The sequence below is a fragment of the Mobula birostris genome, chromosome 6 (assembly GCF_030028105.1).
Source record: "Mobula birostris isolate sMobBir1 chromosome 6, sMobBir1.hap1, whole genome shotgun sequence".
NCBI lineage: Eukaryota > Metazoa > Chordata > Chondrichthyes > Myliobatiformes > Myliobatidae > Mobula > Mobula birostris.
Window position 1 is genome coordinate 137115381 of NC_092375.1, and position 17827 is coordinate 137133207.

The 17827-nt window shown below is 40.7% G+C and overlaps 1 protein-coding gene across 2 annotated transcripts in view; it reads right to left on the reverse strand.

The window, feature by feature from the left end:
* The window catches only part of tmem237b (transmembrane protein 237b), a 42676-nt gene extending 25156 nt beyond the window's left edge, over positions 1-17520 (reverse strand). For both annotated transcript variants that reach the window (XM_072261439.1, XM_072261438.1), the window contains exons 1-4: positions 17447-17520; positions 6126-6157; positions 4370-4383; positions 451-504 (exon numbers count right to left, since the gene is read on the reverse strand). In XM_072261439.1, coding sequence (XP_072117540.1) covers positions 451-504; positions 4370-4383; positions 6126-6157; positions 17447-17485 — 139 coding nt within the window. In that variant the 5' untranslated portion in view covers positions 17486-17520. The remainder of the gene's footprint in view (positions 1-450; positions 505-4369; positions 4384-6125; positions 6158-17446) is intronic.
* Between the last annotated feature and the right edge of the window lie 307 nt (positions 17521-17827).

Sequence of the window (17827 nt, forward strand, 5' to 3'; positions counted from 1 at the left end):
TCATCCTACTAGAGTCCTCACATTATTCAACCATGTCCCAACATCTTAGCAGAAATGCAGAGGATGCTCAGGATTACAAATATTGGGAGGATCCACTTCCCAGTAGCACAGTGAGGGACTGGCTTCACCGGCAAGTATCTGGTTAGAAGGTGGCTCACCTGGCAATTGGCACACTCCAGCTCAGAAAAAAAATGTTAAATCCTGACACTTACTACAGTGAGTGCCAGTCAGGCAATGCAGATCATTCTGTTACATACAGATGGCACCTAACTGTGCCGAACCATTCTTAATCTATTAATTATTCAAAAGACCTTGCACTTTTAGTTTTAGGTTCTCAGTCTTGGCCTCCTTTTCATAATTCATTTCAGCTTTCAAACCACTGCATGGATGGAAGATTTTACTTAACACATATATTATTATAGTACAAACAGAGCATATTCATATACTTACCTACTCCATTGCTTGTTCTGGCTTTTTTCTTTTTGGTTTTGTTTGTAGATGCATCTGCAACAGAAACAACAGCTGGGGTTAATTTGGCTTAATGCAACAATAACAAAGACGGTTACGGACTTGCTCTGGAAGACACTGCCAGCTTGGCCTATTACTTTCATGCCGCTCCTCATCAGAGCTATCCTAATCAATCCTCTTTATTTACAGGCAGTCCTACTACTAACTTTTCTCTCTCATGCTGATTCACTCATCACTTGTTTACACTATGGAGTAATTTGTAGTAGCCAGTTGACCTACCAGCATGTTACTGGGGTGTGGGAGGAAATCTGAACACCTGGGGAAACTCAAGTGATTAAAAAGAGAACAAGCATACTCCTCTCTCACACAGCAATTGAGGCAAGGACTGAATCTGGCACCCTTGAACTTGTGAGATAACAACACTAACCTCTGCACCAGTGTCTTTAATGATTATTAATAAGATAAGATCAAGGTACAATGCTAGGGGACACAACATTCATAAACCTCAAGAAAAAATGCAATATTAAAAGCTTCTTCTCTTCCCCATCTTCCCCCACCCTTCCCGCTCTCCTCTTAGAGCATCGTGCAGCTGACACGAGTCATTTCTGAGGTAGTTAGCTGCTGTACAGAGGAATTAGTGGTAGATTGATCTTGACAGGCTACATGATCTCCATTACCAGTAGGGGTCAGTGAGCATAATATGATACAATTCACCCTGCAGTGTGAGAGGGAGAAGTTAAAGTCAGATGTACCAGTATTATTGTGGATAAAGGGAATTGCACAGACATATCAGAAAAGCTGGTCAATGTTGATTGGAAGGGGCACTAAGAGCAACGGCTGGAATTTCTGGGAGCAATTTGGAAGCCACAGGATAGATGAAGAGGAAGTATTCTAAAGGTAGGATGACGCAACCGTGGCTGACAAGGGAAGTCAAAGCCAGCATAAAAGCAGAAGAGAGGGAATATAATAGAGCATATTATTAGTGGGAAGTTAGAGGGTTAGGCGATTTCTAAAAACTAACAGAAGGCAACTTAAAAAAACCATGGGGGGGTGTAAGATGAAATATAAAGGTAAGCTAGCCAATAATATCAAATTTGACATCAAACATTTTTTCAGATATACGAAGAGTAAAAGAGAAGGGAGAGAAGATATTGAACCACTGGAAAATGATACTGGAGAGATAGTAGTGGGGGAACAAGGAAATGGTGGATGAATTGAATAAGTACTTTGCAAGTCTTCACCGTGGAAGACACTAGTATTACGAGTGTCAAGGGGCAGAAGTGAGTGTAGTGGCAGAGAGATGATGCTTGGGAAACTGAGAGGTCTGAAGGTAGACAAGTCACCTGGACCTGATGGACTACACCCCAGGGTACTAAAAGATGTAGCTGAAGAGACTGGAGGCATTAGTAATGATCTTTCTAGAATCAATTGATTCTGGCATGGTTCCAGAGGACTGGAAAATTGCAAATGTCACTCTAGTCTTCAAGAAGGGAGGGAGGCAAGAAGAAAGGAAATTATAGGCCAGTTAGCCTGACCTCAGTAGTTGGGAATAGGTTGTAGTCACTTGTTAAGGATGTGGTTTCAGGGTACTTAGGAGGCACGTGACAAATTAGGCCAAAGTCGTCATGATTTCCTTAAGGGATAATCTTGCCTGACACATCTGTTGGAATTCTTTGAAGAATTACAAGCAAGATAGACAAAGGAGAATTGGTGGATGATGAGATTTGAATTTTCAGAAGGCTTTTGAGAAGGTGCTGCACATGAGACTGTTTAATAAGAGCCCAGTGTATTGCAGGACAGATACTAGCATAGATAGAACATTGGCTAATTGACAGGAGGCAAAGAGTGGGAATAAAGAGATCCTTTCCAGATTGGCTGCCAATGTATTCCAGAGGTCTGTGTTCAACCGTTACCTTTTACATTGTATGTCAATGATTTGGATGATGAAATTGGTGGCTTTATGGCCAAGTTTGCGGACAATACAAAGGAAGGTGGAGGTGCAGATAGTGTTGAGGAAGCAGAGAGGCTGCAGAAGGATTTAGGCAGATTAGCAGACCGGGCAAAGAGGTGGCAATTAGAATAGTGTTGGGAAGTGTATGGTCATGCACTTTGGTTTGGTAAAAGGGTTAAAAGCATAGATTATTTTCTAAATAGGGAGAAAACTCAAAATTCAGAGGTGCACAGGGATTTGGGAGTCTTCGTGCAGGACTCTCTAAAAGTTAATTTGCAGGTTAAATTGGTGGTGAGGAAGGTGAATGCAATGTTAGCATTCAGTTCAAGAGGGCTAGAATATAAAAGTAAGGATGCAATGTTGAGGCTGTATAGGCATTGGTGAGCCCTCACTTGGAGTATCGTGAGCAGTTTTGGGCCTCTCGTTGGAGAGGGTTCAGAGGAGGTTCGTGAGAATGATTCCGGGAATGAAAGGGTTATCATACGAGCAGCGATTGAAGTCTTTGGGTCTGTACTCACTTCAATTTAGAAGAATGAAGGGGGAAATCTCATTGAATCTTAATGAATGTTGAAAGGCCAAGATAGACTGGATGTGAAGAGAACGTTTCCTTTGGTTGAGGAGTCTAGGACCAAAGAGCACAACCTCAAAATAAAGTGATTTCTATTTAGAAAAGAGGATGAAGAATTTCTTTGGCTAGAGGGTGATGAATCTGTAGAATTCGTTGCCATAGAAGGCTGTGGAGTCCAGGTCACTGGGTGCATTTAAGGTAGAGGTTGATAGGTTCTTGATTAGTCAGGGCATGAAAGGTTATGGGGAGCGGAGAAGGCATGAGAATGGGGTTGAGGGGAAAATGGCTCAGCCAAAGGAATCTGAGAATGGTTTCTCTGATTATAACCACAGAGCCTTCCATGGCCATATAGCTACCCCCAGATGGCTGAGATGTCTTTTCTCAAATCCTTTTTCTTTTTTGCCTTTGATTTCCAATCCTTGTCTGTAATGTCTCATAAATGTGACTTTGATGCTCAGTTGCAAAGCAAACTGGGAGACTTCAGTTTTCTAGCAATTCTTTCTTTGTTACTGAACTGCTGTTTTTGAATAAACAATATTTTTTTTCGGTACAACTGAGGCAAAAGAAAACCAGAGTGTCCAAAATCTTTGGGTTAATTTGGCTACAAAACTAGCCAGGCCCTTGGAGTAAGTTAATCACTATTAATGATTTCTCTAATATTGTTCATTTGCAAACATTCAAGCAAATTCCAAAAATTAAACCTATTCTTTTGGAAGCAAAGGATGTTTTGAAAAGTTTTGACTGTTTTTAAACTTTAAAATACTGTCCTTAAATAGAACTACAAAATAGAACTACACTAACACTGTAAAGTGAGCTTTTATTAGTTATCTTCATGAAATAACAACTTCTAACTGCATTCACTATTATTATTCAAATATATTGAGGGATAGTAATATGAACAATTTTTTTTAAATTAGTTGCATGAGTGAAAACGTAAAACTGACTTCCAGTTAAAAACACTTGAAAGAGGAGTAAAGAATTGAAGAGACCAGAGTTTATTGTGCAATTTGGACTGAAAGTGCCAACTGCCAATATTTTATTTTGGTTATTTACTGCCCCTTCAGACAAAACCTCCTACAGAAGTACTGAAGAAGTTCCCAGTCAATCTTTGTTAGTTGGGCATTGGGCAATTCTTCACACACTGGATGAGAAAATGAGCTTCAGCAGGCATTGAACCATGACAGTCAAAACCAATTACATTTTAATCGATGTGACTCTGTACAAATTTCCACAGTAGCGTTTTTGCAACAAAGAGCAGTAGCAGCTCAAGTCAATGGCTTTCCAATGCCAATTATAATGTAATACCCACACAGTAGCTCACTATGAAAAGATATCAGTAAATATCAAAAGCAATGGAAGTGGCAAGTTCAAATGAGGCCTACCTTTAGTCTTGCTGCTTCATTCCAATCAGCCCATAAAAGAAAAGTAAATAAGATAAAAACAGTATAAAACGTTGCTGAATCGACTAAACATCTTATCTGATGTGATTCTCTTCAACCTACCTTCTCACTATATCTCACACCTTGACTCACCCTCTCACCAGATCCCTCAAATTCACCTACTGTTCTTATCATTCAATCCCTCCCATCTGTCTTTTCACTTTTAATAATCAACCTCAAAATACTAACCTTCCCATCAATGCACTGTCTGTTCACCATGATTCCAAACCTGCCTATTTCCTTACATCCTCAACTCTACTTTACTCCATTTCTCTTAATTGAGTTTGTTCATTCTCTCTTCAGATACCCAATTATCACTGAACCACATTTATTTAAAGACCTTCCTGGTAATATGTTCTACCACTCAATTAACTCATCTTGACCAGCTTTCCTTCTTGCTCCATGATTCATTTTTAAGCCTTCTTCCATTTGCATTATGTGTCTCTGCCTGAACCTGTACCCCTACTTTTTACTGCCACCAATGTAATAAGATGATAAAACAAGACAAAAGGAATCACCTTATCTCAGAAATGACAATCAGTTGATAAAGGCACAGTATACTTCATCACTGATTAGTGGATGAACAGATTTGGCAAATTCAATTCATTTTAAAAATTGTATCAACAGATAAAAATCAATTTTATTAATTTTTTCAATTTAATTAATTTTATATTTTCAGGATTGTGCAAAATTAGGCTGTGAGGCAATTTATCACTGACAGAACTCCATAAAAATCATAACCTAAAAAATACAGTAACTATTAATAAATCAGTAATACAACTTTTAGTTGGTTTACACTGGTGTTCATTTGGCAGTTATAAAATTGGAAAATGCAAGTACAATCTCCTTGGGGCATCTCCATTTTTAAAAGGTTTGTCTGATGATCAATTTGTTGATTATTGAAGTTTGTTAGTCATGGAATTTTCTTTTGTTCACCAGTGTTATTGTTATCAATAACAAGTCATACTCTACCAGATCCAGGCATAATCTCTTTACCAAATGCATGTTTTACAGTGCCTTTATTTCACCACCTTTCTCATTCATTCTGTATTAGGCCTGAGCATGACTGAGCCCCTGGTACCTCATCAACGGTCCCTTTTTAATAGATGAACCTCAGATATTAAATATTGGTGGGCTATCCAATCCCATCCTTATTCACAAATTCAGCAACTGGGAACACTGGAATGCAGTTAGAAACACAAATTTTGGTATTTTTCCCCTCAAACCACAAATGTAGCACCACTTTCAATTGTGTTCACCGATGATCAAAACTATGACCTTCCTGCCACAAGTGACTTGAAGCAAATTCCCATAATCCCCAAGGTACGTTAGCTTAAATAACTGTACAACTTACTTTAGGCACTGTGTGCTTTTCCTCAATAGTTGATTATTTCCCCAAATCATTATCTAATGGCCACACTGTCCTATGAAATCTGTCCCTCTCAAACTGAAGGAAGGACATCGTACCCAGTCTTATTCCAGCAATTTTGTACAACACCCACTCATACAATACATCCCACTTCAAGGCAGAGGGTCCACAACAAAACCCCACAGTTTAATACCTGACACTGTGTCATATTGTTCAACTGTAAATAACTTATTATTTTTTAAACTATTTACCATCACACTTGTTATTGTTTTTACTAATGGCATGGTGCTGTCCCCAAAATATTTACACCTTCATATTCAGCAGGCTTACCTTGGCAATGGCGGAAGGGCACGTGGTGGACGCTGAAAGAAAATTAAAGAACAAAAAAAAAATCAATGGCACAAAATGTGCTATCTTCTCAGTGTCTGATAAAACCACTACAGTATCTGGGTATCATCAGGGACATGCTGTCATATCTTCTCATAAAATCATGGCATCCTGAGCCCATATCAAACTGAACATCATTCAGAAACAACCTTGATATCATGGAACTTCTTACATAGGTTCAGTGAAACTCCGCTCAATCTACAACAATGAAAACAGCCTGAGTCAACATCAACACACGTACAAACGTTTGTACAAAATACTGAAAGAAATCAGCAGGTCAGGCAGCATCCTTGGAGGAAAATTAAAAGCTGACATTTTGAGTTGAGATCCTTTAGAGATAATCATATTTAAACACACAAGATTCTAAGGTTAAAGAGAGGGTGTGCAGGAGATTGATGGGATGGATGCTGAGAGGTTACTTTTCCAAGGAGGCATAGTTTCAGAATAAATGAACAGACAGGCGAAGAGGAATGACTTTTCTCAAGCCCTCTTGAATCTCTACCTCAGAGAGTCAATTCAAGGGACAGAGTGTATTCAAAATATTTACATTTCAGCTCAGTGACTCTGCATCAGACTGGAGAAGTGTGAAAACAAACAGGTCTCCTCATTTGTCCAGTTCTGTTCAATCCTCAGCCTGAAACATGAAGTCTGTTATTCTCTCCAGAGATGCTCCCTTACCTAGAATCTCCGCAGCCAACTTAAGGGCAAATCCAACAACAGACACCAAAATACCCTGACAGAATCACAGAAAATTTATGACACCAATTCATTCAGCTCATGCCTGTGACAGTTGAAAAGAAACGACAAACTTAATTCCTGTTTCCAGCCCTAGATCTATAATCCTGCTGAACATAGCTCTACTCTATGTGCGTCCAAGAACATATGAGATGTGATGAAGTCTTCTGCCTCTAGCATAACCTCCTTGCTCTTATATTCTTCGTCTGCAATAAAAAGAGAAAGCATTCTCTTATTACATTTTAATTGCCTTACTGATCTCTCCTACTACATCAGGATCTGCAGGTATACACTCAGGAGGTCTTTTTGTTTATCCACATCACTCAATATACTTGCAAGTGATTTTATAACTGTTTCCTTTGTTGCACTTTCCTGAATATGTTACCTTAAACTTTGGGTTAACATCCATTTGCTATTTTTTAAAATCCACTAGAATAGACCAGCCATAGCTTCCTGTAGGTTAAAGCTTCCTCTTTGCTATTTACAGCCAATTTTTGCATCATCTGCACATCTTTGTCATGGCCCCAATATTGGGTAAAATTCATTAATATATGCATCCAGAAGCAAGGGAACTGACTAAGCTCTGTGAAACCCCAGCCAAGAGCACAATACCTGGTCCTTCCTGCCACTGAGGCAAATTTGGATCCAAGTTGCACCCTTCCTTGGATCCCATTTGATTTTACTTTTTTGATTTGTTTTCCATATAGGACTTTGCCAAAAGCCTTGGTAGTATCTGTACAACAAATATCATACATACATCTCAAGGACCCTCCTTATTAGCTCTTCAAATGATTCAAGGAGACTCGTCACCCATAACCTTCCCTTAAGGAAATCTTACCCATGATTAATCTGCGCCTTTCTAAGTAAAGAAAAATATGGTTGTTTAAAGTGGATTCCAGTATTCAATTCTTTGTATCTGGCCTACAGTTATCTGTTTCATCTCTTCCTCCCTTTAAAAGTTCTCCATTCCCCAGGCACCACTATTGTACATAGGGAAGATTGAAAATTATAGTAAAAAATACTCAATTTCCTTCCTTGCTTCTCTTTAGAGGCCGGGGTCTATTTCATCTGGGCCAAGCACCTAATCCATTTTGAAAAACACTCAGCCACTAATACATTCTCTTTCACTCTGTTTATGCTAACCACTATTTCATTACAACCATCACATCTTCATCACTCTTCTGTGAATATAGTTGTAAAATATTCATCAAGAACCTTCCTGCATATTCTGCCTCCACACAACCTTTAATACTCCGTCATAGGCCTTATTCTTTCCTCGGTTTATCTTTCTGTTCTTTACTTATTAAACATCTTTGGAGTTTTCGATTTTACTTGACAATATTTAATTATACCATCCTCAACTTCATGCTTACACTTTCTATACTCTTGCACTTTGTACTTAAGGTCTTATCTTCTCCCTGACAAGTTTCAATATTAGATTAGATTATGAGGACACTCAGTCCTCGTTTATTGCCATTTAGAAATGCATGCATGCATTAAGAAATGATACAATGTTCCTCCAGAGTGATATCACAAAAAAAAGAGGACAAACCAAAGACTAACACTGACAAGACCACATAATTATAACATATAGTTGCAGCAGTGCAAAGCAATACCATAATTTGATAAAGAGCAAACCATGGGAATGGTAAAAAAAAGTCTCAAAGTTCTGATCGACTCCCGATAGTCCCCGATAGCAGGCGGCAGAAGGGAGAAGCTCTCTCTGCCATAAACCTCCAGGCACCGACAACTGCCGATTCATTGAAGCATCCGACCATAGCCAACTCTGAGTCCGTCCGAAAACTTCGAGCCTCCGACCAGCCCTTTGACACCAAACGTGATCTCTGCCCAGTGCTTCGACCCCGTCCCGGCTGCCAAGCAACAAGTAAAGCCAAGGATTCGGAGCCTTTCTCTCCAGAGATTCTGGATCACACAGTAACAGCGGCAGTGAAAAAGGCATTTCAGAAGTTTCTCCAGATGTTCCTCCATTCTCTCACGTCTGTCTTCATCAAATCAGGATTGTGCACGGCACCCTACTTGACAGATTACAGATATCATTCACGGGAGTGGCCGCGCAAGCTGCGTTGCGCCGCCATCTTCTCCTCCTGTTTCCCCTTTCTTCCCCTAATGCATCTCAACTACCAGAGAGCTGTTTATCCATCACTCACATCCTTTTCCTTTGATGGAATTTGTTAACTCTGGATTGATTTATCTTCTCATAACTGTTTAATAGAGTTCATTTTCCTGTTGCCCTTCAGTCTAGTAAAATGGCTTTACATACAATTAGAACTTGAGTCTTTTTCATTCATCTCTCACTTCCTATGAATTCTGAGCACTAACAAAAAAACGCCACACCATGACATTTTTTCCATCAGCCTTGATCCATTCCCTAAAGCCAAATACAGAATCATACACCCTCCTTATTACAGACCAAATAAAAAGTTCACTTGAATGTATTTAGAAATTCCCTTCCACAGGCACTGCCTGACTTGCTGAGTTCCTCCAGCATTTTGTGGGTGTTGCTTAGAAATTCTGTGTTTTCTATGCCTTCTCACCATTACTGTATTAGAGATCATTAATTCCCCTCAAGCCTTGTGCTTTTGTATTTGTCAGCAATAGTATTTTTCTATTTTTCTCTCTATTGGAAGGGCTATGGTAAATCCTCCAGAACCTCCTTTTTTGTTCTTTGGTTCAAACCATTGTAACTTCCTTTGAGGGTGACATCAACAACTTCAATGTCCAAATAAATTTATCAAAGAACATATATATCACCATATACAACCCTGAGATTCATTTTCTTGCAAGCATACTCAGTAAATCCAATAACCAGAATAGAATTAAAGAAGTGCCGCATCAATTGGGTGTACAACCCGTATACAACATGCAACAAAATGTGCAAATACAAAAAATAAATAATAATAATAATAATAAAGAAATAAGCAATAAATATTGAGAACATGAGATGAAGAGTCCATGAAAGTGAGTCCATAGGTTGTGGGAACATCTCAGTGATGGGGGCAAGTGAAGTTGAGTGAAGTTATCTCCTTTGATCCAAGAGCCTGATGGTTGACAGGTAATAACTGTCCCTGAACCTGGTGGTGTGAGTCCTGAGGTTCCTGTACCTTCTTGATGGCAGCAGCGAGAAGAGAGCACCTCCTGGGTGGTGGGGGCCCCTGATGACGGATGCTGCTTCCTGTAACAATGCTCCATGCAGATGTGCTCAATGGTGGGGAGGGCTTTAGCCGTGATGAACTAGTCCATATCCACTACTTTTTGTAAGGCTTTCCGTTCAAGGGCATTGGTGTTTCCATACCAGGCTGTGTTACAGTCAATCAATATGCTCTCCACCACATATCTATAGACGTTTGTCAAGGTTTTAGATGTCATGCTGAATCTTTGCAAACTTCTAAGGAAGCAGAGGCACTGCCAAGCTTTCACTGTAATTGCACTTGCATGCCGTGCACAGGACAGGTCCTCTGAAATAACAACACCGAGGAATTTAAAGTTGCTGACCCTCTCCATCTCTGAACCCCCAATGAGGACTGGCTCATAGACCTCTAGTTTCCTCCTCCTGTAGTCAATAACCAGTTCCTTGATCTTGCCAACATTGAGTAAGAGGTTGTTGTTGTGGCACTACTCAATCTCCTTCCTATATGCTGCTTCATCACCAGATTTGATTCGGCCCACCGCAGTGGTGTCATCAGCAAACCTAAATATGGCATTGGAGCTGTGCTTAGCCACAGTCAAAAGTGTAAAGCAGGTAGTGCAGAGAGTTAAAGCACACAGCCTTGAGATTCACCTGTACAGATTGAGACTGTGGAGGAGATGTTGTTGCCAATCCAAACTGACTGGGCTCTACAAGTGAGGAAATCAAGAATCCAATTGCACAAGGAGGTATTATGGCAAGATCTTGAGCTTATTGATTAGTTTTCAGGGGACGATAGTATTGAATGCCAGGCTGTAGTTGATAAAGAGCATTCTGATGTATGCATCTTTGCTGTCCAGGTGTTCAGAGGTTCAATGAAGAGCCAATGAGCGGGAATAAGCCAATGTGCTGATAGGCAAATTGGAGCACATCTAATTCATTTCTCAGGCAGGAGTTGATATGCTTCATATGTTTTGAAGGATTTTCATTTGAAAACCCTTCAAAAATAATATTTGTTTGACAAAAATTGCCAAACACACCCATTTTAAAAAAAAAATCATCCTCTTATCTGAAAACACTCAAAAAGGAAACTTTAAACTTTCTTGGCCATAGCATTTATGTGGTTGACCACTTCAGGTTATTGGTGATGTTCACTTCTATGAACTTGGATTTTTTGATCATCTCAACTTTAGCATTGTTTACGTACCCAACCTCCTGAAGCCAGTGACTAGCGAATTTGTTCTGTTGGCAGTGCAGAAACGAATGCTGTCATACACCAGGTCACTCAGTTTTCTTTCTCCTGTACTCCTGAGTCGCCACCATTCAATATACAGCCTTCTATGGTGGTATCATCTACAAAGTTGTTGACGAAGTTAAGCAGAATCTGGCCATGCAGTTGTGAGTGGACAGGAAGCCGAATGGGGGCTGAGGACATTGCAGTTGGATCTGACTGTTAAATTCTTAGATTACACTGTCTAATTGTTATTTTCTTCGCAGTTTAACAACTAATTATCTGCTTGTATTTCAAGTAGCTCTTATATGCATGTAACAGTTTAATATGCCTCCTAGAAATCATAATATGTATATGCAGTTGTTCAATATGTCCCCTAGAGGTTATATTGGTATGATTCTGGAAGCTTCTCTTGGTATTGCATGATTTGAATAAGAGTGATCTCATTTGTGGGTTCTTATCCATAAATTTGAAAGGGATTTTCCTTATCTATGGGTATAAAATAGCTCACAAAAAAGCAGTGCCATCCTAGCTTTTGATCTATCTTCACTTGGAAAATCTCTATCACTGTTGGTTTCAATTTCTCTTTGTTCTAATAATGCTTAATAAAATAATCCTGAAACAACAAATTTGCTGTCTCTTTCCTGAGTTCTGAAAGAACCTTGGATTAAAACATCAGAATCCAACAACTGGTGTAGTCAGCAGGATATTACAAACTTAAGGACTCAGAACAATCGCAGAAAAAGTGGAATTTTTAGTGCACAACAAAAAGAGGCAAGAACTTAGTCTGTTCTGATTTGTCTGAGAGAAAACCGGTCCTGGCTTCAATATTGGATGAAAAATCCGAGTTCAGGATTACTACATTGTTATTTAAGAAATTCAGATCTGTAAAATTTTCAGCTGCAGGACAATCTATTTCAGTACCTGGTAAAAATATCAGTTGTGAAATCTATTCTGGTTGCTGGATGATCTATACAGTTTTAATCTATTAACATTTTGAGGTTTTGGTCAATCTAATTAAAAGTACACACAAATTAAGATCAAATCAAAATAATGAGCAAAGTTGTGAAGCCTACTAAGAGCTCTTGCCTGAATAAAACATCTTAGTCCAGATGAAAAATAGCAACAATATTAAGTTTATTAAGAAGAAAACATGCGATAAAATCCAGGGAATACTTGAGGGACAGGAGAAACCTGGAATGGCTGCTATTGATTTGGAGATAAGACCACGTGGTCAGTTTGATCAAATATGCAAGTGAATGAATGAATTAACAAGGCGAGTAAAGTTTTTACTAACCGAAAGAAATGTGAAACTTGCAATAAACTAGAAAAATAGCATCATAGAGACAGTAAAAAGCCTAAAGAGCAAATCTTTGCATTAACCGAATGAGCAAAAGAACAACACAACAATTCAATTGAAGTGCACGGTACAAGGCTCAGAAACAAACTAAAGCAATGTAAGAAATCGCAGCCGGGACCTCAAGTGGGCAGTCCTGTCAGTGACACTTTGGCGATGCTAGCGCTCTGCCTCTGGCGCACATTCCCTACAGTGAACAGCCCCTGGAAACAGCAACATCATTAAAACTCCACAGAATTACAGCCTACATGGGACAGTCTCCCAATACAGCGCCATCATCTGAACTCCGAAGAATTACAGGATGGATACGACATGGACTCCACAGCATCCCCTAACAACTCAAGTGAGGATAACAGCAATGAAACAATAAGATTAACAGCTATGCAACAGCTTGCTTCAATAAAGACCAAGGAAGTGAAGACGCGCAGGGCTGAAAATGAAATCATTGCTAATCAAAATATTGACAAGCTAGTGGCAGATCCATCAACTATTGCTCAACCACTCAACAATCTGCTGAAGGGCAGCAAGTGCTCAAACGACCCTGTGACTCTTAGAATGAAGAACAACTAATAGCATTTCAAACTTTAAAGGTGGCATTGTGTACTACATTTGCATTAAGAATCTCTGATACATTTACCCTGTACTCTATGTCAACAAGAAACACATAACGGCAGTCTTAACTCGAGAACATGCAGACTGACAGAGTCCTGTTGGTTATTACCCTACCAAAGATCTGATTCTTTACACTGATGGCTCCTCAACGACAGAGGGGAATTTGAATGGTTGTTTCTGGATGGCTCCTGGTGCAGCTTTGTTTGATTCCTGTCTTCACTGAGAAATACAGTTCTATGAAAGGAAATATTTCACACACTCACTGATACCTTAATCATTTTTTGCCCCAATGCTGCAGGTATTTCTGCATATTCCCAGCATCTAGACAGCTCCTTCTCATTAGATCCCAAATGAATAGCAGTTCCTCACCACTTGCTTTTTCTTCATGGTGCCTGTGATTTGCAAGTCTCGGCGAGTGGCTGGCAGCTACAGCACCTCAAACTAATCCACAACTAAATCCACCTACTGGAAACATTTGGCCTGTGGGATTAGCTGGGGGACTGCTCCATGTGAAATTAATCAGCGACAAAGGGATTTTGAAACCTTCTGGCTGAAAATAAAATGCGACACGTTGCTAAGCTCTCGCTATTCGAACTGGCATGAGAATTGTGATCCTTGCTTATGGAAGACGACATATGAAGAGCATGAGGAGAGTATCAACACTACAAATACCTCTTCCCAGCACCCCACACCTGTTGCAGCTCTGAAATCCATCTAATGTTATAACGCAAACAAATTAATTTACTTAACAAAATCAACTTAAGATTTAATTCATCTTTCACTACAGATTAGTTGGCAATGAAACTGTGTGAATTACCAATAATTTTTATCATTTTTTTCCAACAGTTAAAATGTGGATTTAAGGCCCAACCTGAATTGTCCTTCAATGGGATTTCAGAGGGCAGCTAAGATTTCATTACTGTGGATCTACAATGATATGTGGCCCTAACCAGCTAAAGACATTAAGTTTCCTTTTATAGTGAACAATCCTGAAGTTTTATGGTCATCATTACTGATTCCAGAATTTGTGATTAATTTCATTGCTCCACTAATACTGTGGGTTTAAACACACATTTCTGACTATCAATTCAGCCCCAGACACTGGTAGCCAGTAATTTAATGACATTATCTCCTCTGTGATGCCATTAGCTCATTGAAATTAGGGCCGCAGTTGATTCAGTTTACCCTCAACGTTGCTGGCATTAAGAAATCTGCCCCTGTCTGTGATGTAGTGACCCCTGCTGTACATTGAACAAAGACCGAATTGGACTGAATAAGCTTGAAGATGCAGACAAAAACTTGGGTTTCAGGATCTTCCTTGTCAAGGAGAGAAAAAAAAGAGGGCTATGGGGAGATAAAACAGCAGAAGATCAATTAGATATCTCTCAAAGGGGCTGGTGGAAACTCAGCAGGTTGATCTGCCTTCTTTTCGGCTGTTCTGTGTCAACAGCATCTTCATACAAGCAGTTGCTCTCCCAGCTTTTCCACTGATGGTTGACCCATTTCAGCAGATCATTCCATTATATTAAAAGGTGCCAGTTAACATCTGAGATAGCAATCGGTCCAGCTTTGAGAATACATTACAAGTTAACCCAGGGCCACGGCTCTTGCACAGAATTTATTTTAACTTTTAATAATAAAACCTAACTTTACAGGAGATGATTCAATTGTGTAAGAAATCATGATGTTCAGAGGACAAGTGTAGAAAAATATTGATGGTCTGATAAGTGCAGCCAACTAATGTGAATGCATATATTAGTCACAAAAGTGAGTTAAATAGTTCCCTCACACCAAGCACATACAGTTTCAGTAGGGTGAACTGCTAATAAACCCTTAGATTTCCAAAGTCAAAAACCAAAGTGCCTGAGGGTCACCATACACAACCTTGAGATTCATTTCTCTGAGGCACTTACAGGAAAATAAAAAATACAATAGAATTTAAGAAAACTATACATAAACAAAAAGACGGACAAACAACTACTGTGCAAAGACAAATCGTGGATAAACAAATAATATTGAGAACATGAGCTGTACAGTCTTTGAAAGTGAGTCTGTAAGCTGTGGAATCAGTTTAGAGTTGAGGTGAGTGAAGTTATTCATGCTGGTTCAGGAGCCTGATGGTTGTAGGGCAATAACTATTCTTGAAAGCAGTGTTGGGGACCCAAGGCTCCTACACCCCCCACTTGGTGGTAGTGGTGAGAAGAGTGCATGGCCTGGATGGCGGGGGCCCTTTCATGTGGCAGCACTCCTTGTAAATGCTGTCAACATTGGGTGGGCTTTGCCTGTGACTGACTGGCAGGGCAAGGAAGTGCCATTTGAGATTTGGAGCCAATAAATGCTAGGCAGAAGCCTGATAAGGATTCACTTCCCATGGAACAAAAGAGTATTGGGTCCTATGCAAAGAATTAAAGAATCAGGATGCTGGTGGGCCTACAGTTGGGCTGTACGACAGTGTGCTCCACCTACAACATTAACAAGTTGTGAAAGTAAATAACACTGCAACAAAACATCTGAGCAATCAGGTACCCTAACAGTTAATGTACCTTTCCACCATTCACCATCACCACCAGACTACAAGGACCAACTACAGGACCATTATCCCCACTGTACAATCCCTGGGGCACTGAGATCAAAAGCAGTATCTTGATTCCTATTGCCCTATGTCAGAGAGAGAAGCCATTTTAACCTTAGCTCCAGGTTACTGGCTCCATCTACCCCCTTTTCCACTTTCTAAACCGATCTCCCACCAGCTGCTGTCTCCCAAATCCACTCTCCTCCTCTCTCTACCACTTGGCTCCACTTGCCCACCTTATCTTGTTCTGCCTATCATCTCCCAGCCCTTGCCTTCCTCCTTTCTCTCATTGGTATATATTGGCTATCTCCCCTCTATACTCCCTGTTCAGAAGCAGGGTCCCAACCATCTCTCGGCTTCCACACATGCTGCTGATCTGCTGAACTTCTTCAGCTCCAGATTCTAGTATCTGCAGTCTGCCTAGTGTCTCCACTGGCCATTCAATCCCTATCCAATTGTAGTTGGGGACAGACCAACAGTAAACTTTATCTACATATTACACCTTCAGCCCAGGGCACCAAAACCAAAAAAAAAGACACATCCTCTCACTTCAGGGTACTGAGGCCGAGCAGCTGCTTTAGCTTGTAGCCAAAGACTTAGTGAGCCTTCCAGTGTAACAAGAGATTCAACAGATACTGGAAATCTAGAGCAACACACACAATGCTGAAGGAACGCAGAAGGTCAGGCAGAAACAATGGAGGGAAATGAACAACCAGTGTTTCAACCCTGCAACTGTGCAAAGTTCAATACCTGCCCTACACCTCCTGCCCCATTAGCATTCAGCGCCCTAAACAGTCCTTAAAGATGAGGCAGCAAAATACCTGAGCCTGACAAGTGTTATTTGTTGCGTCTGGCACTCCCAGTGCATACTCCACTATATTAATGATACCCAAAGTTCAGCACCTTCACTGTGTCTGCCACAACAGCCACAATCTCCCAATGGCTATCCATTTCAATTTCACTTCCCATTCTCACAGGGTCTAGCCACAGTCTCCTCTACTACCACAATGAGGCCAAATGCAGGCTGGAGAAAAACCTCTTATTCCATCTTGATAGCCCCCAACCTGACAGCATCAACATCAATTTCTCTAACCTCCAGTAATCACACCCCTCTGCTTTTCTCCCTCCCTTTTACTTCCTTCATTCTAAAGTCCCTCTCATCCCTCTCTTCCCCTATCCTGCTGTCAAGATCTGCCCATTATTTCTTTCTGAGTTCCATGGTCTACAGTCATCTCCTGTCAGATTGTTCTTTCTCAGTCCTCTGTCTTTTCTACCTATCACCTCGTAGCTTCTCGTATAATTGTCTTTCTTTTCTCCCACCTATCTTGCCCCTCGCCTCTCACCTGTCAGTTTGTGCTCCTCTCTTTCCCCCTACCCCTTTAGTCTGCTTTCTGCCCACTTCTTTTCCAGTTCTGATGAAGTCCCGAAAAGTTGACTGTCCTTCTCCCTCGACAGATGCTGCCTGACCTGCTGAGTTCCTCCAGCATTTCCTGTGTCTTATCCCCCTCCCAGTGTACACAAGTCCTGAGCCCAAGAGCATTCTTCTCAACCACCTCAGCTCAGACGACCTCCCGTGGCACGTCCTGTCTGCCCGCGGTTCTCTCCGGTTTACCTCCACCTGATCACGCTCCATCTCGCTCGCCCCAAACATCTAGGGTCAACGCCTGCCACACATCTACATCCGGGGTCACCTGAGCTCGCGTCAGTCTTCGGGAGAGGGCGGGCTTGGAACCGCTGATTGGTTTTCGTTGCCAGGATGGGCGGGTCCTGACTGTGATTGATGGTCTTTGCCGGCGGCTCTCGCAAATGTTGACTGTGGGCTCTTCACCTGAAAACACTGACGGGGTGAAGCTCCAGCGCAAGTTTTATGGCAAAAAGGAGCGACTTAATTTGTTGGAGTCATATTCCGTCCCAATTACAAATCACACACTCTAATTATGGACAGCCCTTGTGCAGAAGAAAATCGAGGATGACTTGTATCCACTCCAGTTCT